The 25,855-nt window shown below is 35.2% G+C and overlaps 1 protein-coding gene across 1 annotated transcript in view; it reads right to left on the bottom strand.

Moving 5' to 3' along the window:
* Nucleotides 1-25,855, bottom strand: part of MLLT10 (MLLT10 histone lysine methyltransferase DOT1L cofactor) — a 209,872-nt gene that overhangs the window by 48,046 nt on the left and 135,971 nt on the right. Inside the window, exons 10-13 of the mRNA XM_052650785.1 lie at nucleotides 21,557-21,809; nucleotides 17,518-18,087; nucleotides 11,031-11,075; nucleotides 10,159-10,191 (exon numbers count right to left, since the gene is read on the bottom strand). Coding sequence (XP_052506745.1) covers nucleotides 10,159-10,191; nucleotides 11,031-11,075; nucleotides 17,518-18,087; nucleotides 21,557-21,809 — 901 coding nt within the window. The remainder of the gene's footprint in view (nucleotides 1-10,158; nucleotides 10,192-11,030; nucleotides 11,076-17,517; nucleotides 18,088-21,556; nucleotides 21,810-25,855) is intronic.

The raw sequence follows: 25,855 nt of genomic DNA, 5'->3' as shown, positions 1-25,855 counted from the left end.
AGTAAGACTTGAAGCTAAACAAATGAAGCAACTCTACTTTTGCAGCAAAGAACAAAGTTACTACTGTGACAGAAACAAGATGGCCTAATGCAAAAGCTTAGTTTCTCAAAAAAATAAACATATTACAGACAATATATAAAACCTATTCAAGGACTATGTAGCAACTGACAACAATTTATTCATTCAACATTCATGGAGAGTCTACTAGATGGTAAGTTAAATACCAGTGAAATAAAGAGTAAAATCCACTGCCTATGCTTCATGGCTTTACAGTCTAGTGAGGCAGAAAAACTATAAACAAACAAATAATTAAACCACCTAGAAAGCACTAGAGCAAAATCATGCTTTAAATAGGATGATGAAAATCAGGCTGATGATGTGGTAGGTTTTAACTGGACTATGAAACTAAACTGCAATCCTGTATACATACATAGTACTTGTTTCATCATTATTTTAAGTATACTTGCCAGATGAAATCTAGAGGTTAAACTTATAGTTCAGTAATACCATAAAATCTAAATTCTATCACTCAAGCTAGCTGGTTCCAAGGCACCACCATGAAACAAAATGTTATGAAATACCAGGCACTTAACTTCACTACTACTACTACTAAGTCGCTTCAGTCGTGTCCGACTCTGTGCGACTCCACAGACGGCAGCCCACCGGCTCCACCGTCCCTGGGATTCTCCAGGCAAGAACACTGGAGTGGGTTGCCATTTCCTTCTCCAATGCATGAAAGTGAAAAGTGAAAATGAAGTCGCTCAGTTGTCTCCGACTCAGCAACCCCATGGACTGCAGCCCACCAGGCTCCTCCACACGGGATTTTCCAGGCAAGAGTACTGGAGTGGGGTGCCATTGCCTATTTAAAGTTTACCTCCCACCTAGCCCCACTGTTTTTTGAGCAAACTCCAGGAGACAGTGAAGGCCAGGAAGCCTGGCATGCTACCGTTTATGTGTTGCAGAGTCAGATACGACTTAGCAACTGAACAACAACACTGTTGTTCAAAGCAGTCAAATGACTATTTTGCCTTTCCAAACTGCCTTAAAAGTTTCCAAAATTTACAAAAAGACTTTTACATTCTGTCTTTCTCCTATCTATTCAATTCTCTCTTTCTGTTAGGACAATAATTTTAATATTATTTCAATTTAAGCTTCCTAAATTTCTCTCATCAAACAGAATTCATCCTACTTGAGGCTATTTTTAAAATATATATTTTGGCAAAGTGCTTTCCTAAAAGTAATTTTCTTTGTATTGATGATATTCTTACTTCCTTATCAAAACATACCAATTTCAAAAGTTTATGGAATATTTTACATACTTTCAAAAACCCCACCATCATTAAGTCCTATGATCTTCTATGAAAAACACCAAATCAAGAAATATGCTTAAAATTCAACATGACTATTAAACATACAATATGTCCTTGGTTCTTATACTTTCGTTAGTTTTTCAAAGCAAGTCTTACTGAAATATCAAATTTTAATTTTATAAAGTTCTGTTTAACAAGATATTTTGATATGTATCAATGCTGGAGAGTGAATAAAGAAAGTAATCCAGTTTAATGCTTCAGAATCTCAGCATTCTAACAGAAGAGTTTATGGGGTTTTTTTTCCCCTCCTCCACAAATGTGAGACAAGTATGACTAATATACAGATTACAGAAACAAAAACAATTGTCTGGAGCAGCAGTAGAAACAGAATGAAGAAAGCATTAGACCACCAGGTACACCAGAAGTGCAAGGTTTTTTGTTTTTAGTTAATGTCAACAGACGGGGGAAAAAGTTGCAGGAGATAAACCCATGCTTAGTTTTAAATTCTATTTTCTTTAGAAAAAGACAGACGGAAGGTCATACCAGCAGATACAACCAAAGTCTAAATCACTGATTTTTGCAGAGAGCAGTCTATCAGGAAACTGACCAGGATATACTCATGCCACAAGAAGTAGGAGAGAAAGGTGAGCCTGGAGAGGCAGGTCAGTCCAGGAAAAACTTCTTATGCCTTGTTAAGGACTATGAATTTATCCCATCAACATCAGGATTTAAGTAACACACTGACATAGTCAAATATGCATCTTTAAAAAAATGATCTGAGATCAATAATCTAACTTTCTATCTTAAGAAATTAGAAAAAGAACAAACAAAATTCAAAGTAAGCAGAAGGGGAAAAAAAGCAGAATGACAATAAAGAACAGGAAAACTATAAAGGAAATTAATGAAACCACAAGTTGGTTTAAAAAAACACAAAACTGCTAAATCTTTAGCTAGACTGACAAAGGAAAAAAGCCTCATATTATTATAATCAGGAATAAAAGGGGACTTTACTACACATCTCATAAAAAATTTTTTCAAGGATTACAAAGATAATAGTATGAATAACTATATGCCAACAAAATTAAAAATCCAGATGAAATGGGCAAATTCTTAGAAACATCCAAAATATAAAAACTGACCCAAGATATAATTTTTCTAAAAAAAAAAAAAAAGCCCAATAAAAACATTAAAAGATGCTAATTCATGCTAATTCATAAGGGAAATGCAAATCAAAACCAAAATGAGGTACCATTTCACATCCACTTGGATGGCTATGAAAAAAAAAGAGGAAGAAGTCGTCTTGGTGAGGATGTGGTAAAATTGGAACCCTCATGTACTGCTAATGGAAATGTAAAATGGTACAGCTGCTGTGGGAAAGAGTTTGGCAGTTCCTCAAAAAGTCACCATAATGAACCAGCAATTCTACCCTACATACACAAACAAGACAAATAAAATAAAACCAGTATGTTCACACAAAAATTTGTGTGAAAGTTGACAGCAGTATCAGTCATACTATTCAAGCAGTGGAAACAACCAAATGTCCATCAACTGATGACCAGATAAACCAAATATGCTTTATATCCATATAATGTGTATCATCCAACCATTAAAAAACAAACAAACAAAAAAGAATGAAGTGTTGATATGCAAGGAGATCCAACCAGTCCATTCTTAAAGAGATCAACCCTGGGATTTCTTTGGAAGGACTGATGCTAAAGCTGAAACTCCAGTACTTTGGCCACCTCATGAGAAGAGTTGACTCATTGGAAAAGACTTTGATGCTGGGAGGGATTGGGGGTAGGAGAAGAAGGGGATGACAGAGGATGAGATGGCTGGATGGCATCACTGACTTGATGGACATGAATCTGAGTGAACTCCGGGAGTTGGTGATGGACAGGGAGGCCTGGCGTGCTGTGACTCATGGCGTTGCAAAAAGTCGGACACAACTGAGTGACTGAACTGAACTGAACTGATAATGTAGATAAACCTTATGTTTAAACACAAAAAATATTAAGTCGAGTAAAAGGAACCAAACACAAATTCCCTCCATGTGTAATGCCAAAAACAGGCAAATCTATAGAGACAGAACCCAAACTGAGGGACAGATTTCTCTGGTGGCTCAGTGGTAAAGAATCTGCCTGCTAAGGGGGCTCGATACCTGGGTTGGGAAGATCCCCCCGAGAAGGCAATGGCAATCCATGCCAGTATTCTTGCCTGGAGAATCCCATGGACAGAGCACCGAGCAGGCTACAGTCCATGGGGTTGCAAAGAGTTGGAGACACTTACAGAGACAGAAAATAGATTACTGATTGCCAGGATGCAGAGGTGGAAGACAATATACTGGGATTATGAGATTTATTCTGGGACTGATCACATTGTGAATATGGTTGACCCTCAAACAATATGAATTTGAACTGTATGGGTCCACTTACATGTGAGTTTTTTTCAGTAGCAAATACTGCAGTACTACACGATCCTTGGCTGAATTCATGGATGTGAAAATAACTATAGGAAAGAAATCTGTATATGCAGGGCCAACTATAAATGATCTGCAAAAATTTTACATGTGAGGAGTGTTAGGGCCCCTAACTCTTGAGATATTCAAGGGCCAACTGTATACCAATAAACCTTTGAACTATATACTTTTAAATGGTTAAAATTATAACTTTCGTATTAAATAAATTTTATCTCACTGAAGACGCTGGGGGAAGAAGATACTGAAGAAGTAGACCAAAAGTCATTTACTCTGAAAAAGGATGAAAGTAGGAAAAAGAAATAAGGGAGTATAATTTTACACATACATGCAAAACAACTAAGCAAAGGAATTATAAACAAAATGCAGGATAGTCGTTAACCGTGGGGAATGCAATGGTGAAAAGTATTCAACAGTGCTGGTAACATTCTATTTCTTAAATTGGCAGTAAATTCCTGAGTGCTCAAGTTGAAAAAGGGTCTATGAAAATAAGGTAAAGTATTATCAGGTGTTATATCTGTAATAAATTCATGATGTCTGTACTTTTCTATAAATGTGAAATATTTTATAAATTTATTAAAAAGATAAAGGAGAATGGCATAATGGAATACAAAAAGCTTCAAAACAGAGTGACCAATAATATCTCTGCAATAAAATCAAGTAAGATAAAAACCTGACTCTCTCCTGGAATTGGCAATCAGAACGGGTCACCAGTAATTTAAGAGAGAAAAGTTAACAAAAAAGGTGCAAAGCCAAAATTATTCAACAAATACATGTACTAGCAAAGCCTAACCTCAGAAATGATTTAAGCAACACCTTCTTAAAGTACAGTAGAATAATTTTAAGCAAATATGGTATGCAGAATACTACCCCCGCAAAAAAGTACCCATGCCTTATGTCCACAACCTATGAATGTGTTAGCTTGAATGGCAAGAGACTATACAAATGTATGTAACTTAAGGACCTAGAGAAGCAGAACTGTCTGGGTCAACCCCATATAATCAGAGTCCTCACACAGTGTATCTGAGAACCAGAGAGACTGAAACACGAGAGACTCCCCACAAAACTGATGGCTGTGAAGACAGAAGCCACAGGGTAAGGAGAGCAGGCACTGCCCCAAAGCTGGAAAATATAAGGACACAGATCTTCCTATACAGATTTGAAAAAGGAACAAAGCCTGCCCACACCTTAATAGACCCAGTAAGGTTCATGTCAGACTTCTACAGCACTATAATAAATGTGTGTTGTTTTCAGTTTCTCATAATTTTTTAGAACCACAGAAAACAAACTTAAAAATAATAAAATGGAATGTAAATTCTTTTTCTTTCCTCCTCTGGTGACAAGTCTCAAGCTTTTTACTCCTTGATGTTCAATATAATGAAGAAGAAAAAATTTTAAAGCTAACATTTGACACCTCATATCCATTAGGATGGTTACTATCAAAACAAAAACCAAGAAAACAAGTGTTGGCAAGGATATTAAGACATTGGAACCCTTAACACTGTTGGTGGGAATGTAAAGTGGTGCAGCAACTATGGAAAACGGTATAATAGTTTCTCAAAAATTAAAAATATAACTATGTAAAAAATAAATAAGCTACAAAGATCTATTATACAGCACAAGAAATATAGCCAATAATGTATTAATAACTTTAATGGGGTATAATCTATAAACATTCATTCTGAAACATTCTGTTACACACCTGAAACTACCAAACTGTTGTAAATTTAAACAAGTATCGCAAATACTTAAATTTTTAAAAATTTAGACAAATGGATAAGAAGTGGTATGTTCATATGACGCAGTGTTAATACTATTCAGCCTTAAAAAGGAAGGAAATTCCAACACATGCTATAACATGGATGAATCTTGATGATATGATCCTAAGTGAAATAAGTTAGTCACAAAAAAGATAAATATTATATGATTCTATTCACATGAGGTATCTGGAGTAGTCAAATTCATACACAGTAAAATGGTGGTTGTCAGGGTCTAAGGAGGCAGGGAATGGGGAGCTATGGTTTTATCACTATAGTTTCAGTTTTTGTAACACTGAAAAATTCTGGAGATTGCTTGTACAACACTGTGAAAATATTTAACACTAACTGCACAATTGAAAAAGGTTAAAATGGAAAATTTTTTATTATGTGTATTTTACTACACTTTAAAAAAAGATAAGACTTGAAAAAAATAGAAAACACAAACATATGGATATTTCCAACTAAGTCCAAACAGGCTAAATATCAATTCACTAGGTGCCAATTCTACACTTATCTTTACAACTGAAAATATACATCCAGAGTGATTCCACAAAACAAAAGACATCAATTTGGAAGGGAAAAAAAATAAAACCATCGCTATTTACAGATGGTATGCTGTTACACACTACATTAAGTCCACTACTATGAACTTTCAAGCTGTAAACTTTCAAAAATGCAAATGTGCATGCATGTAAGTTAGTTCACATGTCTGGCATGAACTACTGTGCTTTCCAAGGTAATGTACTCTAAGATTAAAAACATTTTATTTTTGTGTTTGCTTTTTTATTATTTGTGAGAAAAGTATTATAAACCTATTACAGCACAGTACTATGTAGCAGACTGTGGTAGCTGGGTACCTACGCTCACTTTGTTGGGACTTATAAACACATTTAAACTTATAAATGTACTCTTAAAATGGAACTTGTTTGGAGGTAGGGGACTTACTGTATAGAAAGCTCTATATACTTCACCACAAAAATGTTAAAATGAATAAACAAATTCAATAATGCTGCAGGATATAAAATTAACATACAAAATCACATTTCTATACACTGATAACAAACTAAACAATAAAACAATCCCACTAACAACTGCATTATAAAGAATAAAATACCCAGGAACAAATTAAATCAAGGAGGTGAAAGATCTCTACACTGAGAAATAAAAGGCATTAATGAAAGAAGTTGAAGGTACAAATAATGTAAAGATATTCCATATTTATGAACTGGAAGAATTAATGTTAAAATGTCCATACTACCCAAAGCAAGCTACAGACTCCGTGTAATCCATATCAAGATTCCAATGGTATTTTTCACAGAAATAGAAAAAAAAATTTTTTTTAATTTGTATGGAACCACAAAAGGCCCCAAACAGCAAAAGCAATAATGAGAAAAAACAAACCTGGACATCATGTACCCTAATTTCAACTATATTACAAAACTATAGTAATCAAAGCAGTATGGTATTAGCATAAAAACAGATATACAGATCAGTGCAACAGAATAGGGAGCCCAGAAATAAACCCTAGCATATATGGTCAAGTTGTGACAAAAGAACCAAGAACATAAAATGGGGAAAGGATAGTCTCTGCAATGAATGGTGCTGGGAAAACTGGACATCCGTATGCAAAAAGATGAACCTGGATCTTATAGTCTACACAAAACCCAACTCAAAATGGATTAAAGACTTGAAACTATAAAAGTCCTAGAAGAAAACACAGGTGATAAGCTCCTTGATACTGGTCTTGGCTATGATTTTTTGGATTTGATAACCAATAACAAGGATCAGCATTCCTAATCGCCAGTTGTTTCAGTTATTCAAGGGTCACTTATATCTGATAAAGGGTTAGTATCCAAAATACATAAACAACTCCTACAATTCAAAAGAGAAAAAATATTTGATTAAAAAATGGGCAGGGGATCTGAAAACATGTTTTTTCCAAGGACAAACAGACGGCCAACAGACACATGAAAAGATGCTCAACACCGCTAATCAACAGGGAAATGCAAATCAAAACCACAATGAGATATCACCTCACATCTGTTAGAATGACCATTATCAAAAATGTAAGAATTAAGTATTAGTGAAAATGTGGAGAAATGGGAACCTGTGTTATAGCAATATAAACTGGTGAAGCTACTATGGAAAACTGCTTGGAGGTTCTTTTTAAAAAATCAAAGGCTAACATATGGATCCATTTCTGGGCATTTATTTAAAGAAGACAAAAACACTTAATCCAGAAAGGTATGTGTACCCCACCATGTTCACTGCAGCATTATTTACAAAACCCTAGACATGGAAACAACCTAAATGTGCATCAGTAGATGGGGAGGAATGGGTAATGGCGGTCAAAAGGTACCAACTTCCAGTCATAAAATAACCCAAGATTTTAAAGGAAATCCATGTTCACTGTATTACTCCATGACATTAACTCCATTCACCATGCAGAGAGACAGGACAATTGCCCCGTTAAATTAATATAACCAGTATTTTGTCAGTTACTAAAGGCAAAGGATTTCTGTGGCACTGACAGTATTTACCTTTTTTTTTTAAACCCCATCTAGTCAAAGCTATGATTTTTCCAGTAGTCAGGTATGGATGTGAGAGTTGGACTCTAAAGAAGGCTGAGCACCAAAGAAGTGATGCTTTTGAACTGTGGTGTTGGAGAAGACTCTTGAGAGTCCCCTGGACTGCAAGGAGATCCAACCAGTTCATCCTAAAGGAAATCAGTCCTGAATATTCATTTCAAGGACTGATGCTAAAGCTGAAACTCACATACTATGGCCACCTGACGTGAAGAACTGACTCATTAGAAAAGACCCTGATACTGGGAAAGATTGAAGGCAGGAGGAAAAGGCGACAACAGAGAACTGAGATGGTTGGGTGGTATCACTGGCTCGATGGACATGAGTTTGAGTAAACTCCGGGAGTTGGTTATGGACAGGAGGTCTGGTGTGCTGCAGTCCATGGGGTGGCAAAGAGTCGGACACGACTGAGTGAGTGAACTGATTATTCTTCAAATTTTCAGAATACTTCTAGAATAAATTAATATTACTTATTAATTATAATAATAATTACTAATATTCCAGAATTTAAAAAAACAAGTTAAATTTACGTATGTAAACTGAAAATGATGTTTTTATACTTTCCTATCAAAGAATGGTAATATATTCACTTTACTCTAAAGAAGGTTGCTAATCCCCTTTCCTCTGGATACAAATGTTCAAGAGTTCCTTTTATCTGGAGTATTTATTCTAAGAGCTCACAGTTCCAAGTTACACAGGAAAGCAGGAGTTATCTTTTAAAAGCACCCATTAATATAATGCTCATTATGGGTTCGCCATCCCAACCACTTCCACCCTCAAATCAAAGAGTGTCCTTCCTTATTCACCATGGAAGTCTCTTGCTGGCTATACATTTGTAAACATGTTACAGTTTAATCCAAATACAATGCAAATCAATGGCAAATTAAACTTCATTAGCAAAACATTCACGACTTCATGAAGTTAATGAAAATGTGCTGGGAAAACTGCCTGGAATCATACAAACAGTACTGAACAAATAAGTCTGTCAGTTAATGACTAAAAATGAAAATCAACAAAAGGTGACAGTAGATTCAAGAGGTTTATTTTTTTGAACATCAAAAAATTAAGGTTCTTGGAACTGAAGAAACTCAAACATTTTTGCAAAATTTTATCTTAAAAGTAAAAAAAACTAACGGTACCATTTGCCTTAATATTATGATTTCAGAACCTAATCCTATAAAAGATTCAAGTCTCCTATAAAAATACTGGTCCCAAATTGGGCATAATCTAAAAGACTTTTTTTTTTTTAAGTCGCTTACTCGTGTCCGACTCTCTGTGACCCCATGGACTATACAGTCCATGGAATTCTCCAGGCCAGTATACTGGACTGGGCTGTTCCCTTCTCCAGGGTATCTTCCCAACCCAGGTCTTCAAGGAATCTCCAGGGGATCATTCCCAATCCAGGTCTCCCATATTGTAGGCGGATTCTTTACCAGTTGAGCCATGAGGGAAGCCCAAGAATACTGGAGAGGGCAGCCTATCCCTTCTCCAGGGATATTCCTAACCCAGGAATTGAACCGGGGTCTCCTGTACTGCAGGTGGATTCTTTACCAGGTGAGCTACCAGCGAAGCCCACTTATCCTTTGTTTAATCACTCAATGAAACAGAGAAGTAGAATAACCAAAGTATTACGTTTTTAACCCTAAAATGAAATTCACGTTCACGGTTGCAAAACATCAGTTAATTCCTGAAGAAGAAACCAGTAATCAACTGCACTGGTAAGAAAAGTTCAAAAGAACCAGGAAAAAAAAAAAAATTTGCAAAACTAGAAAAAAGACTTTAATAAAGGAAGAACAACACTATCACCATTTTGCCTTACAAAGAGACAGTAAAAGCCAAACTGATGAATGAAGTTGACCTATTATCTTCCTACAGGCAATCTACAAAAAGTTTCACTATGGTGCGGAACAATTGATTCAGAGGTAGGTTTCATTTCATCAATAGAACATGCAAGCTTTCAACTGGGATTCTCAACAAAAGGCAACCTTTGTAATAAATGAACCACCAGAGAAGATTCTAATAAAACTTACCATTGTGTATTGCATTCAGCAACTCTGAGAAAGCTTTTAAGTAAGGAAAAAAGGACTTCAGGTTAAGATCATTCTCAAACACACAAAAGAAATACATAGGTATAGACTGAATTAGTATAATAAAATCTCAATAAGTCTATCATGTATCATTACTTAAATCATTACAAGGTTGGCTCATTTTTCACACAGTATGAATTTCTAGATATTGCATTTCATTTGCTAATATATTATCTACTAAATTTGTATGCCAGATATACTGTCATAATGATGATAAATTTCCTTAGTAAAAATATATGTAAAGCTACTTTTAAAAAGACATTTAGTAGTCTAATGTCTTTCTTGCTGAAAGTCAGTAACAGTAAGATACAATTCTATATAGGTAAATCCACCTTCGGTCACACTTAACAATATTTATTATTAAAAAAAAAAAAACTCATTTTAACATCTAGCCTGATCAAACATTCTCATTTCCTAGACTTTAGAACAACAGTCTCAACATATGAAGTGGTCTAAGCAAAAAACGCTATCTAATGCCAATATACATATATGAACATTAAGATTAGTGAAAACCAAAATATTGAAAATATTACATCACTGGGGAACAAAAGTCACAATTTCGCAACAGAAGCACCATATTAAAAGGCCAGCAATCAACAAAATTTGGTCACAATTTCACTGTAATATGGATTCTGAACACAGGACAGACAAAACAGCAAGTTAATCTATCACTGTAGGAGAAACCTACACAATTAAGAATCAACTGCATTTTAGAAAATTAAAACTTAAGGGTTCAGAGGTGGTGTAATACACTAGAAAAAGCACTAGAGTAGAAGTCAAAAAGCCTGGGTTACCAACCCAGTTCGACAACTTACTAGTTGTTGGACAAGCTCCATCATGCCGATACTGCATGGAAATTTCTGTTGGGAGGGAGGAGAAAGGAAATCAGCAAAGAAGTTGCCAGTGACTTAAGGGTAGAAAAGAAAGGGGCCAGAAAAACAGGAAAACATTCATCCAAAGTCTAGCTGAGTAGGGGAAACAGAACTGTGTGAACAGAAATTATAAGCCAGTAGTTGGGACGTCAGGGGTACAAGGACCAAACAGAATGTAATTCTCACAATCTTAACAGGACAGTGTAGAAATATGTGTGCATGCATATGTGGGCAAAGAATGAGGAAAAGACATAAGGGCTTACAAACGAATCTGTGTAACAAATGTTTTAAGAATAAATAGATACACTACTATGAGGAAATATAGTTAGGTAATGTGATAAATTTTATATAATTCATTAGATGAGAACAATGTATCAAAAATATCTGAATGCTGTATTCAATTAGAAACTGTAATTTAAGTATGAAAATTTAGTTTATATCTGAGCAGAAATCCATTATGACTTTGTTATGTAAGTTTTATATAACTTACAGTTATGTAAAACTCATTAAACTACACCCAGCTTATCTTGTATCTTTCATTTTTGATGATTATAATGAACAAGCAATTACTTTTATTCCTTTATTCCCTCCTTATGAAGAGAACTAGCAGAGGGTGACATGAGGAAATAAAACACTGCTAAAAGGAAAATCTGCTCAGAAATCGGCAGTCAATTTCTATATGACATTCCAAACAAAAAAAATTATTGATAAAGCCAGGACTAAGGGAAAGCTGTGACTCAAAAGACCTGGCCTACTAATCTGGAAACAACTGTTATTCACGTATGGTCACCACCACTGGCCAGTTATTTTTAAAGAAGGGATATCTGGGAATTCTCTGGATATTATGTTAACCGAAAACATGTACCAGAGAGCCTTCCAGGCAACCATCACTCACGCATCTACCTCAAAAGTCAAGCCTAATCATGAGCCCACTCTGAATAATTTGAAATTAAAAAGTAAGACAAAGCAATCACTATAATGTTAAAGAAACTGATATGAGATACAGTTTAAAGATCAAACATTTGGGCCAGTTTAGTTTAAGTCCTTTCCAAATAACCCAAGAAGATGAGCCACTGTGGGAGAATTTGCCACCTTAATGTTTCATTAACAAATGCAATACAAGTGAGATTTTAAAAGGCTACTGAAAAGACAGACATGCTATGTTCTAGAGAAATGGGATCTGCTTGGAATGGTGCTAAAAATAATCAAAGGACCTTGTGCAGAAAGATTTTGTCAATGGGAAATAAACTGGAATATGGCTATTCTGGCTTTTGATATAATATTTTTATAGAAAGATAGCCATAACATAGGGCCAGAAATTTTCATGTCATCAAAGACAAAAAAAAATCAGGATTTTCTAAGAAAACAGATTCCAAGATATTCACTGGTCTTAGCCGTATCCAATATCTTCATTTATAATCCAATATAATCAATGTATACAAAATCATTAACCTAAGTCATTAAGATAGATGTGAATTATGTTCACTAACGGTATCTACTCCCTGGTTTACAGTACTGCATTACTAACTGTACTCTTATGAGTCTATTATAATAATACTTTATATCTTTATGATTCCCTTATTTGCTTACAGAACCAGTTTTTAATTAAAATATTTTATCAGAAAAAGACTTCAAAGTTTCACTTTACCAATATAAGTAGATATGACATAAATAGGATCCCTTTCAAAGTTACATGGGGCTCAAGTCAAACTTTCATAAACTTTATATTTCAGTAGAAACCAAAAGAAACTTCTAGAGGTGATTTACTCATATTAATAACTTATCTTTGTGATATCTTTTAAGAGCTTAAGAATAATAAGTATACAGCATCACAACAGAATGACTGCCTTTCCAGAATCTCTTTTTACAGCATTTATTACCACTAAAGAATTCCATCACTGAAAGATTTCAGGTATCTTAACTGAGAAAGGTATGACAGCACTCTATTAAAGAACGAGCGACTAAGATTGAAAAAAACAAACAGGGAAGAATATACTCTGAAAGGGCAGAGAATGCCCAAAGAAAAGAAATTAATGCTAAACTACTGACTCTTTATCAGTAGTTTTAATGAATACCAAATTTTTCTCAGAAAAAATAACATGTTGATTTATGTGAAGAAAAAAGTGCTAACTTTCATTTTAGTAAATCCTAAATTCTCCTACTGTGATTGAGATAAACAGGCAAACAGTGAAGGATAAATATAACATGTCAATTCATCCAAAACTTTCAATGTTTTCAACATCCTAACTTTCAACATTTCAAAAGACCAGGTGCCTGTTAATACCTCAAAAGAATATATGTAGGAAAGAACTCAATCAGAAGTTTAATATAATCTATAAGCCAAAGCTTACAACCTTGAGTAAATTTTGTGCAAGTCACTATAAAACAGTAGATCATTTAACGGGATCTATTTATTTTAATAGAAATCTTACAATATAAATCCTCCATCACTCCAGTTTAGAGGTGTTTTCTGGGTTTCTATTCTGACTGGATCTAGGCCTCCTAGAATACATATCTCGACACATATGCTCTACTGTAATTTGAACATGTCAAGAGAGAACTTTGACTACTCTTAAAATGCTATTTCTAACAATTTTAAGAGAACCACATCATAAGGACTTGATTGTACATCTGCTTTACATCTTAGTGGTGGTAAAGAGGAAAAACAACTACCACAGCAATGGCAGCTGTCCTGTCTATTTCACAAGGTTGTTCTAAGGATCAACTGAGATGGTCATTAAAGAGTTCTTTAGAAACTCTTAGGTGCTCCAAGATATACAAGATATCATTACTAGAAGTTCAGACTTACTCTCCATAAACCCATCCTGCCCTGTTTAATCAACGTTACTTCTATCCCACAAACACAAGCTTCTTGTTTTTATAAAGTTTATCCTTCAAATATACCTTAACTTTCTTTTCTGATAGTAATGCTGGGCTTCTTTATCTGCCAACTCCAAAGAACAATACAAATTTCATTTTGTCCATGGTCTTTTCCAGCTAATTATATATCCTAAAACTAGCCTGTAATACTACATGAAAAGCTTTTAAAAAAATAATTTCACTTGCAACCTGGTAAAAACTCTTGAAAGACAAGTACAAAACTACACAGGATACTACTAAACACATGGCACATTCTCAGTGATCACTAATTACTAACAGTATTCACTCTTTTTTCTTTTTAATGTTTAGCACTTAATTTGTTCAAAGCACTAGCTAGCAATGGAGACAGTAATGAACATGGCAAACACAGGCCCTAACCTGCTGGAGCTAGGGTTCCAGTGCATGGTACAGCTCACCTTATAGTTAACAGCTGTATACAAGGTTGCCTGCATTGTTACTCGCACATGAATCTTTTAAAGAGAACATCATGAAAGACTCTTGGTAACACACTGCACAGTACATATTCCTTCTCTGACTTATTTATACAGGATAAAGTTTTCAGCTTGTACAATTACTAAGTGACTTCTCAATCTAAAATTAGTGCGAAAGTAAAATTAACATTTTCATACTAGTAGGAGGTAGTACTTACTGCAAGTTAAAATTATTGGCTCAAATTTTCTTGTTGATCCCATTGCTTAAAGTATGACCAACAGCATACTACCATGGTTTTAGACCCTCATCAACACCCCTTAAATTTTATAACTGTTACTGGAGTCAAGGAAAATGCATAGTTCCACCACTGAGAGCTGTGAGAATTCTGTTTATATTTCTTGTTCTATATAATGAGTAATAATATTCTATGGAAGCCAGTGTGCAGCACAAGCTAAGTTTCAACAGCAGTTAGCAATCTTAACTTATGGTAAGAAGACTTAATTCCTAAATATTCATGGCATTCAGCTAGCATTTCTTAGGTAAGAATAGACTTTTTAGAACTAAGCTTATCAATGAGAGAAAGCTCTGATCTAATCATAAAACTTTTATTAAAATGTGTAAGATTAAATAATATATTACCTCAGATAGTTTTAAACAATCTTACTCCATAATAATAGCTTTAACAAGATCTATACAATCTTCAAAGTGATTTAAAAATACAGATTTAAGGGGGAAAAAAATCCTGACAAGTCTAAACTTCGTGAAATATTTATGGGAATTTCTCCCTAAATTTCTGTTTTACCTACTGGTGAGGTAAAAGGGATATAATTCATATTTTTCTGCCACAAACACTGCTCTCTCAATGTAATCACTATGTAAAGAATATGATTTCCACACCTAAAATCTCCCTAAATCAGTAACACATAGTAAAATCTTTTCAAGAGTGTAAACTGGTATTTTAAGTTCATTAATTTGAGGATGTGTATTTCAAGTGGCATCCAAATGCAATTTCTGACATTTAGTTAACTCTCAGACTGTGCCCCTATGGATAGGACACTGGTGAGGATCTCTTCCTAAGAGCAAATTTACACCTAATTTTCTGTCTGTTACTTACCTGATTCCTGTGCCTCTTTGCTAAAGATTAACATGAACTAAAAAATTTTTTCCAAGGAAATCTGTATAAATTTATTTTTCGTGACCAGGGGCTATGACTATCTGCTAAGCTCTTCTGGTCTCAAAGCAAATATACTATATAAATAAAACATATATTCAAGGGTGCAAAATATTAAAATCTTTTCAATGAACTTATTTCTTGATGCAACTTATTATTTTCCCCTTCTAAAACAGTGGTTCTCAACCAAGGGCTATTTTGCCCCTCTCAGAACCCAAATGTTTTTTGATTGTCACTATGGGTAGTGGTAAGGTTTGGGAATCCTGATAAACATGCTTCAAGGCACAGGACAGTGATGCACAGCAGAGAATTAGCCCAACCAGAATATCAATAGTGCCAAGACTAAGGAATCTTGCTCTAAACCATCTTTAACAGTACTAAATCCTTCCATAGTTTCTATTCATTTCTCCAAAAAACCTGACTAACAGGTCCACCACAGGCAAAGAAGCCAGCTATCAGAAATAAAAAGAGAAAGAAATCCCTAACCGTGTGATCTTGAACAACTTATTTTACCTAAGTCTCCGTTTTATCAGCTATAAAATAGAGGCATTCATAGCCCCTATGTCATAAAACTGTTCTAAAGATTAAACAAGATAAAAAAGAATGTAACAGATGGCAGTTAATAAGTTACTACTTTTCATATCTGACTTTTACACATGCTCTTTTCTCCCTTATAATGGTCTTTCTTACATTTACTTACTGAATTGTCTGTAAAACTATAGAAACAATACAAAACTCTATATTTGTAAAATAAACATGGAATACTCTTCACTTAAATTCTATTTATTATTTTATATATACCATTTTCCACCTATCTTCTCCATCTAACAGAACAGGCAAAATCCATAGTTTATTTTAGCCAAAATTTCATCATTTCTATAATCAGAAATCTAAAGTTGAAACATGGGTAAAATTTACAATCAACACATCTAAAGTCATTTATCTCAAATTGAAGATATAATATAAAAGATAAATGCCAACATTCAGCTAAGTTTCTGTCTTAAAAACACACATCTTGAAATTTTTTTAAACTGAAAATAATATTTACATCACAAAGTATAAGTTAAAAGAGCATACCAATGTGGTAAATAACAGCATTCATAAATCCATTCATACTATAGTAAAAATGATGGCAAAAACTGGTAAACACAATTGAAAACAAAAATGATACATAACATTTGAGATATTTCCTGAGATGGGATTTTTTAAAATATAAATTTATTTATTTAAATTGGAGGTTAATCACTTTATAATATTGTATTGGTTTTGCCATACATCAACATGAATCCGCCACAGGTATACACGTGTTCCCCATCCTGAACCTCCCTCCTACCTCCCTCCCCATACCATCCCCCTGGGTCGTCCCAGTGTACCAGCCCCAAGCATCCAGTATCATGTATCAAACCTGGACTGAAATGAGATTTTTAAAGTCCATAAATTTAAATCACCTATCACTGACTGAAAAATATTCCAGATAGCGTTAATTCAACTAGAATTTGTGTCAGGAATTACTGAGAAAATAAAGACTAACTGAGGTTTAGGGAAAGGAAGCCCCAAACAAATACCAATCAAAAACAGCGCTAACTCTCACACCGTAAATGTGAATTCTAAGTTGATTTCTAAAATACTATCCAAGTGAAGCAAAAACAAAAAAATGGGAAATCAATTCTAGGTGTTTCATAAGAAATGAATGACCAATGAACTGAACTATTTCGTCTATATTTAGTTATGTAAAATTGGAGTAGGGCCAAATGTCTTTTCCAAACACCAAAGGCCGAACTGTCCTTCTAAGATAACATTTTTCATTAAGATAATTAAATTAAATGTCACTTAGCAACTCACAGTATTTTCATAATGATAGTTTAAAACGATTTGCTTGTGAAGGTGAAAGGAGGATGGTGGTGGTGGGAGGGAGGGGTGGAGGGGGAAACAAAGGGCTAGGCCTACCTGAACCAAGTGGAGAGGAGCCCACACTGAGGCTCTGCACACTTCCATTCCTGAGTGGCGTGGGGGATTTCTGAAGACTAGAGCTGGTTACACTTCCTGCAGCTGATGCTACAGATGATGTTGGTGAAGCAGAAGAAACTGAGAGATGAGAAACATTCTCTTGATTTTTGTTTCCTTTGGGTCTACCAGGCCCATGCTTACTTTGCTTATTTCCTTTTCTTTTCTTTTCCTTTACAGCTTCTTCTTCTATGCCAGAAGTTTGAGCCCGCTTATATCCTGCTGTAGGGAGGCTGGAATTACCCAAATCTCCAGGTGAATTTTCAAAGCTTTTAGGCTGTGAAATAACAGCTGAGGCTGAAGGGAGACCAATTATGGAACTAAAACTATTTACCCCCCCTTCCTGGCTTCCAGACTCTCCTTTATGTACATCTTTGGTTGATGAGGACTGCTGGGAGTGAGTGTAACTGTCATTACGCAGATCTGAGTCTGTAAAGCTCAAGAAATCCTGGGGAGACTGTACTGAACTTCCCGAAGATGATTTTACACTGCCTGGAGTTCCTGAAAAACTGCCTGTAGTGGGGGAAAAAAAAAAATGGGGTAGGAAAAGAAAAAATTGGATGCAAAAGTTCCCATGAGCAGTAGAAATGATACAATTAGCAAAAAGAGAGGATGAAAAAAACTAAGTATAAAACCAAGGACATCAGTATATAACTCAGCTAGATTTTTTTTTTAAAGATTACTGAAATCAAGTTTATCTATAAAATTATACTTGTCATTTTATAGTTATTAAATTGATTAACTCTTGAATTACAAGCTATTACCTGTACAAGTGCCAAGATACAAGATGTGGTTCTGAACCTACCTTTCACTTTTACCATGGCAGCATTCCTCAGCTCTCCCCACATGCCTTACATATGCTCAGGAAGGACTGAAGAACAGCTAAGTCTCAAGAAGACTTTCAAAAGACTGTGATCGAACTCTGAACGGCATGGGGAATTTACTCTTTTGCAATTATTGAGATACCATGATAAATGTTCCCAACATACAGTAAGAACCAAAAGATGTTGCTTAAGTCGTTAAGTTCTGAGTTTTAACTTCAAGATAACGTTGGTGAATATTATCACTCAGTTACATCTAACCCACCATGAATTTGATAAAAGAACAATGATCACATGGAATAATCTACATAACTCACATTTCTCCCAGTCTACCTCTCATGGAGCTGCATAAAGAAAAGACACCAGCCACTTATATTTTGCCACTGCTTTTATGAAAGTAAAATCATATGAGAGGCACCTCTCATAAAACTTCCAAAACTGCTTATTTCCCCCACTCTTTAGTTAAAGAATACTAGTAACCCATCATGTCATTATGAGATATAAGAAGCTCAAAGTTCTTATTTACCAGGTAAAAACTAATGGCTGTGATGAAATAAGTTCAGTCCACCATTTCACTTTATATAACCCTCTCCTCAGCTTACCAAATGAAGTAACACATGTTTAGACTCAGTTTTGACCAGTAACTATTGTGTTTCATAAAACTAAACTATATCAGGTTTTAACTATTATACTTAGAAACAAAAGCTCAAAATGACATGTTCTGTTGGCAGTGGAAATTCCAAGCTAAATACAAATTTTATTGCAGAGAACATTCATAGATAATCACACATAAATTCACTTAAATATTCAGAAAGATATTTTTTCCTTACAAACAGAAATAATTTATTTTAAACTAAAGTCTCATGGTTTTGGTTTTTAAATTTTAAGTTCTGCTGAAATGGCTCATTTAGAAAACAATAATAGTTCTAAAATTTAACTTTTTCAAGAGAATATTTGCCTTATTCATTTATGAAATTACATGTACGGCTATGACCATTTTCAGGCCATTTCTGTATAGAAAAATATACATATTAAGAAGCCATTTACATTACATCAATCATTTAAGTATAACTGCAATTTGCCACTTAATTAGCAACTATAAAGAAGTTCTTTATTATCCATTCTGATCTGTCACCATCTGTCTTTTTCCTGCATGTTTTTGTTTTCACAGCTGGTTAAAAGCTCACAACAGCAAGGTAAATGCTTTAAAACATTTAGTATATGCAATACATTAAATGTATATTTTCTAAAATTCACATACAATCCTGAAATTAAAAAAGAAAAAACACAATTACTTTCAATGCTCTACTATAAATTTCAACTTTTAAAACTTTTTAGAATGTTACCTCAGATATGAAAACATGACATATCTCTATCATATCTTAACAGAAGCAGGGAAAGACTCCAACGTTATTAAGTTTAAGAAAATGAGAGAATTCGTTTCTAAATGGATTAGCATTTCAAAGATACGATTAAAAGCTCAAAAATGCAATTTTAGCAGTACAAAATGAGGTCTTCATTACAAAGAAGAAATAACTGAATTCTGCCAATCACATTCAAAATGTGAATGAAGTTACATCAAAAATTACAATTTTACGAGAATTCCTTGGCAGTTCAGTGGCTAGGACTCAGCACTTTCACTGCCATGGCTTGGGTTCAACCCTTGATTAGGAAACTAAGATGCTGCAATTCGTGTGGCATGGCCAAAAAAAAAATTACAGTTTTACTATTTTCCAAAATATCATAAAAATAATATACAGTAAATTTATTACACATAAAATAGCAAATTTAGCATTTTCTTTTCTATCTAATTTTTTGTTACATGAGGAAAAAGGAAAAAAAAATTTAGGACTTGAAAATCTTGAAATCCAAGAATAACTTTGTTTTCAATATATGAATATACTTTTTAATGAAGAGTTCAGTAACTAAGCAATCTTTCTACGTATTCAAATTATGTCCTGGCAGATTTTGGGTATAATTTTTATCATCATCAAAAGTTTGAATAGGGTAAAGGAAAAGACAGCATTTCCCTCTCGTTTACTCCTAGGAATAAAAGGGCAGGATGGAGGTGGGGGAGAGAAGGAGGCCTTTATTTTACACTTTATTAAATATATTTGTTTGGAACAGTTTTGAACATTTATATTACTCAAAATATTTATGTCCATGATAAAAATTATACAAAGTAAAAACCTAGAATATTTGGCTAACTGATTCTAAAGTTTAGCTGAGTTATTCTGTTCTCCAGAAAACAGTACTGCCATATATTAAAACACACCATGCCTTGTTAATTCTGAATATCAGTTATATAGCAAATTATTTTTTCAGTATAAGTATGTCCCAAAAGAACACATAAAACATATATACACTGAAAAAAAAATAGTTGTTTAACTACAACTCAAACTTGGGTATTCATAATTACCAAAAGATATGGGGCTTCCCTTGTAGCTCAGTCAGTAAATAATCTGCCTGCAGTGCAGGAAACCCGGGTTCAATCCCTGCATTGGGAAGATACCTTGGAGAAGGAAATGGCAACCCACTCCAGTATCCTTGTCTGGAAAATCTCATGGACAGAGAAGCCTGGTGGGCTGCAGTCCATGGGGTCGCAAAGAGTCGGGCGCGACTGAGCGACTAACACTTAACTTATGTAGGCTGAGTAAACATCTACTTTAAATGTCAAGCTTCATAATAAATGCATTAATATCAGTAATTATTATTTACTGAAAACTATTTAGCTCCCCTAAAAATTACTCAGTACTTGTTCACTTACTAAAAATGTATACAGTTCTAGTGTTCAACTGGGAAAGATAAATAAAAGCAACTTATAAAATAGAATGACTTTTCTATTGAGCATAAAGGAAAGGAAAACTCCAGCTTTTATTTTCGCCCCAAACTGTTAACTTTATTCCACATCTATTTTAACATTTAAAAAAATTACATTTCAACTTTAGAAGCACAGGTCATAACACAAAAGGAAAGCGAAGGTCCCAGAAACATTTTAAGAAGGAATATTAGTCTTTGAAGTAATCTTAGTATAACAACTAATCATAAAATAACCTCTATTATCCAACAGTTATAAGGAAAAAGTAAATTCTTTTATAAAACTTAACTACTATTGATCATCATAAGAACAAGTATTTCAACTAAAACATCATAAGTAATACCTTGCTGGAAAGGACTAGCAGCTGATACAGTCGTTCCTGGATTTCTTCCACCAGGCTTTCTTCCCCTTTGACCTGAGCTGTGAGCTGAAGATTTCTTCCCTTTGCCCTCTGACCCTCTAGCCTCTGAAACATCTTTTGCACTAGTAGTGTGAGCAGAGACTTCCTGGAAATTTGCATTCGTAAATCGAGCTGCAGTATCTTCCAAGCGCTTCAAGGATCCAGATATAGAGTTGCTACTAGTGCTTGTATAAGTCTAACATTTTGATTGAGAAAGGAAGTAAAAGGAAAAAGAATTTATTACAATTTGTCTACAAGCAGAAGATGATACATTAATAATAAATAATTATTGGACTTGTAAAATAAAAATACGAAAACTTAAGCTATAAAAATAACTCAGTCTGCCTAAGAAAATCAAACAAAAGTTTAGAATCTGGTGTAAATATTTCTTTTAAAAATATAGATAATTTATAACATGGCTGTTTGAGCATCAAACTGCAGCAATTAGTAAAAGTACCTATTAGTTGTTTTATTTAGTGACTCAGAGTAAGCAACACAGATGGTATTTGTTTCTCAGGAAGCATCATTTTCAACAAGAACATTCCACTTCTAGACATGAAATTTAAACCAGTTTTAGTGCTCAGAACAGGAAGGCAACACCTAGAAAGAAGCAAGGCACTACAATTTCATTAGTGGGCCACATCCATGAGATTGTAAAGACCAAGGCAATGGCACCCCACTCCAGGACTCTTGCCTGGAAAATCCCATGGACAGAGGAGCCTGGTGGGCTGCAGTCCATGGGATCGGTAAGAGTCGGACACGACTGAGCAACTTCACTTTCACTTTTCACTTCTATGCATTGGAGAAGGAAATGGCAAACCACCCCAGTGTTCTTGCCTGGAGAATCCCGGGGACGGGGGGAGCCTGGTGGGCTGCCGTCTATGGGGTCGCACAGAGTCGAACACGAGCAGCAGCAGCATAGGTCAGAGCAAGAACTTTTAAAATTGAGGTGAAGGCTGCTTTTCAAAAGGGAAAGCTTAAAACCCCTGAAACAGACACCATTTTTTCCACAGAGGAAACAGTTACATTTTGCAGTTAAGATTTCTAAATATTAAAAGTACAATTATATGATGTAACTGATTCTCAATCATCCCCTATATTTAGTTGTGGGGGAAGGGGGAGGCAAGATAAAGACTGAGTAAATGGTTTTCAGTTTTTAATAACCATTTTAATATAAGGTGTGTGCAAATAATGACCAATTAAGTAACTATGAAAGTATGAAGCCAGATGTAAATTAATCAACATGCTTTGAAATGAAAGGTTTGACTGGTGCCTGGACTATAACTAGACCTAAATTTCTGTTGAATAAATAAATACTTTTCTAATACATCTACCTGAAATCTCTGATGGAACACAAGTCAAAAATCTGAAAATATGCAAAACTGAATTTTCACAACCATAACAACTACTCAATACAAAACATCAGATAAATTCAAAAAATGAGAAAATGATGACGATAAAATCAGGTTACCAAATAATTTTTAGCAAATCAATGTTCAAAGAAAGTAATAAGGTAAAACTTCAAATGTTCTGAAAACCAAATATTCTTTACTATTACTTTTCTGCTACATGCCTCCCTGGTGCTACACCCATCCCATAACATCACACCCAAGAACAGATTTTCATCATCAAATACAAAAGACATAATATTATCTCATAAAAATTAATCCCTGTTGTAATAAACTATAATACACAAATAAGAACAAAGTTTTTAAGTATGTTTCAGGAGAAAACAAACTCCCATTTAACAAACCAATCATATTTAAGTTGATTGAACTGCATGGATGACCTCAGAAATATGAACCTTTCCCATCCAGATAATTCACTTTGGAAATTGCCTGAAATTTCCTTTTCAAATATTTTTTTCCCCAATAATTCGAGTTGATTTTGAGGTTTTCCATACCACCCATCTGACCCTAATGAAGTTTAAAAGTCATCTAAAGAAGACTTTAAAATGCTCAAACTACTGCACAATTACACTCATCTCACATGCTAGTAAAGTAATGCTCAAAATTCTCTAAGCCAGGCTTCAGCAATACGTGAACCGTGAACTTCCTGATGTTCAAGCTGGTTTTAGAAAAGGCAGAGGAACCAGAGATCAAATGGCCAACATCCGCTGGATCATGGAAAAAGCAAGAGAGTTCCAGAAAAACTTCTAGTTCTGCTTTATTGACTATGCCAAAGCCTTTGACTATGTGGATCACAATAAACTGTGGAAAATTCTGAAAGAGATGGCAATAACAGACCACCTGACCTGCCTCTTGAGAAATCTGTATGAAGATCAGGAAGCAACAGTTAGAACTGGACATGGAACAACAGACTGGTTCCAAATAGGAAAAGGAGTACGTCAAGGCTGTATATTGTCACCCTGCTTATTTAACTTATATGCAGAGTACACCATGAGAAACGGTGGGCTGGAAGAAGCACAAGCTGGAATCAGATTGCCAGGAGAAATGTCAATAATCTCAAACATGCAGATGGCACCACCCTTATGGCAGAAAGTGAAGAGGAACTAAAAAGCCTCTTGACAAAAGTGAAAGAGGAGAGTGAAAAAGTTGGCTTAAAGCTCAATATTCATAAAATGAAGATCATGGTATCTGGTCCCATCACTTCATGGGAAATAGATAGGGAAACAGTGGAAACAGTGTCAGACTTTATTTGGGGGGGCTCCAAAATCACTGCAGATGGTGACTGCAGCCATGAAATTAAAAGATCTTACTCCTTGGAAGGAAAGTTATGACCAACCTAGACAGCATATTCAAAAGCAGAGACATTACTTTGCCAACAAAGGTCCATCTAGTCAAGGCTATAGTTTTTCCAGTCCAGTGAGAGCTGGACTGTGAAGAAAGCTTAGCACCAAAGAATTGATGCTTTTGAACTGTGGTGTTGGAGAAGACTCTTGAGTCCCTTGGACTGCAAGGAGATCCAACCAGTCCAACCTAAAGGAGATCAGTCCTCGGTGTTCATTGGAAGGACTGATGCTAAAGCTGAAACTCCAATACTTTGGCCACCTCATATGAAGAGCTGACTCACTGGAAAAGACCCTGATGCTGGGAGAGATTGGGGGCAGGAGGAGAAAGGGATGACAGAGGATGAGATGGCTGGATGGCATCACTGACTCGATGGACGTAGTGTGAGTGAACTCCGGGAGCTGGTGATGGACAGGGAGGCCTGGTGCGCTGCAATTCTTGGGGTCGCAAAGAGTCAGACACAACTGAGCAACTGAACTGAAAGAAGACTTTTGAAGGTGTTCTTCATTCAAATATTCTATGTGTCAAATAAGGAAAAGGAGAGAAAACTGGGTGAAATACCAACAACAAAAATAGACTAGGTTTCCTGGTGGCTAAGGGGTAAAGAATCAGCCTGCCAATGCAGGAGACACAGGTTCAATCCATGGGTCAGAAGGATTCCATGTGCAGGGAGCAACTACTTATGCACCACATCTACCTGAGCCTCTGGTCTAGAGGCCAGGAGCAGCAATACTGAGTCTGTGTGTCACACAACTGAGGTGCAAATGCTCCAGAGCCTTTGCTCTCCAAAAAGAGAAGCCTGCGCATTGACACTGAAGAGAAGCCCCCACTTGCCATAACTAGAGAAAACTCATGCAGCAACAAAGACACAACACAACCAAAAAATAGTAATTAAAGCTATAAAAATAAAAAGGCTATCTGTTTCCACATATCCATCTAAATTAAGGCTAGTCAATCACCTTCAAGTTAGGCTTCAGCAGTATGTGAATATAGAGATGTACAAGCTGGATTTAAAAAAGACAGAAGCAGCAGAGATCAAATTGCCAACATTTAAAGGATCATAGAGAAGGCATGAAAAACACCTACTTCTGTTTCACTGATTACACTAAACCCTCTCACAACAGTGGAAAATTCTTAAAAGAGATGGGAGTAACAGAGCATCTTAACTGCCTCCTCAGAAACCTGTGTGCAGGTCAAGAAGCAACAGTTAGAACTAGACATGGAACAATGGACTGGTTCAAAATTGGCAAAGGAGTATATCAAGGCTGCACACTGTCACCCTGCTTGCTTAACTTATATGCAGAGTACATCATGTGCAACACTGGGCTGGACGAATCAAACACTGCAATCAAGACTGCCAGGGAAAGTATCAACAATCACAGATATGCAGATGACATCACCCTAATTGCAGAAAGCAAAAAAAAAGGAAGATGGCTACTGCAGCCACAAAATTAAAAGATGCTTGCTCACTGGACAAAAAGCTATGACAAAT

Source organism: Budorcas taxicolor, chromosome 13 (genome assembly GCF_023091745.1).
Source record: "Budorcas taxicolor isolate Tak-1 chromosome 13, Takin1.1, whole genome shotgun sequence".
Lineage (NCBI taxonomy): Eukaryota > Metazoa > Chordata > Mammalia > Artiodactyla > Bovidae > Budorcas > Budorcas taxicolor.
This window is presented reverse-complemented; position numbering and strand designations above follow the sequence as displayed.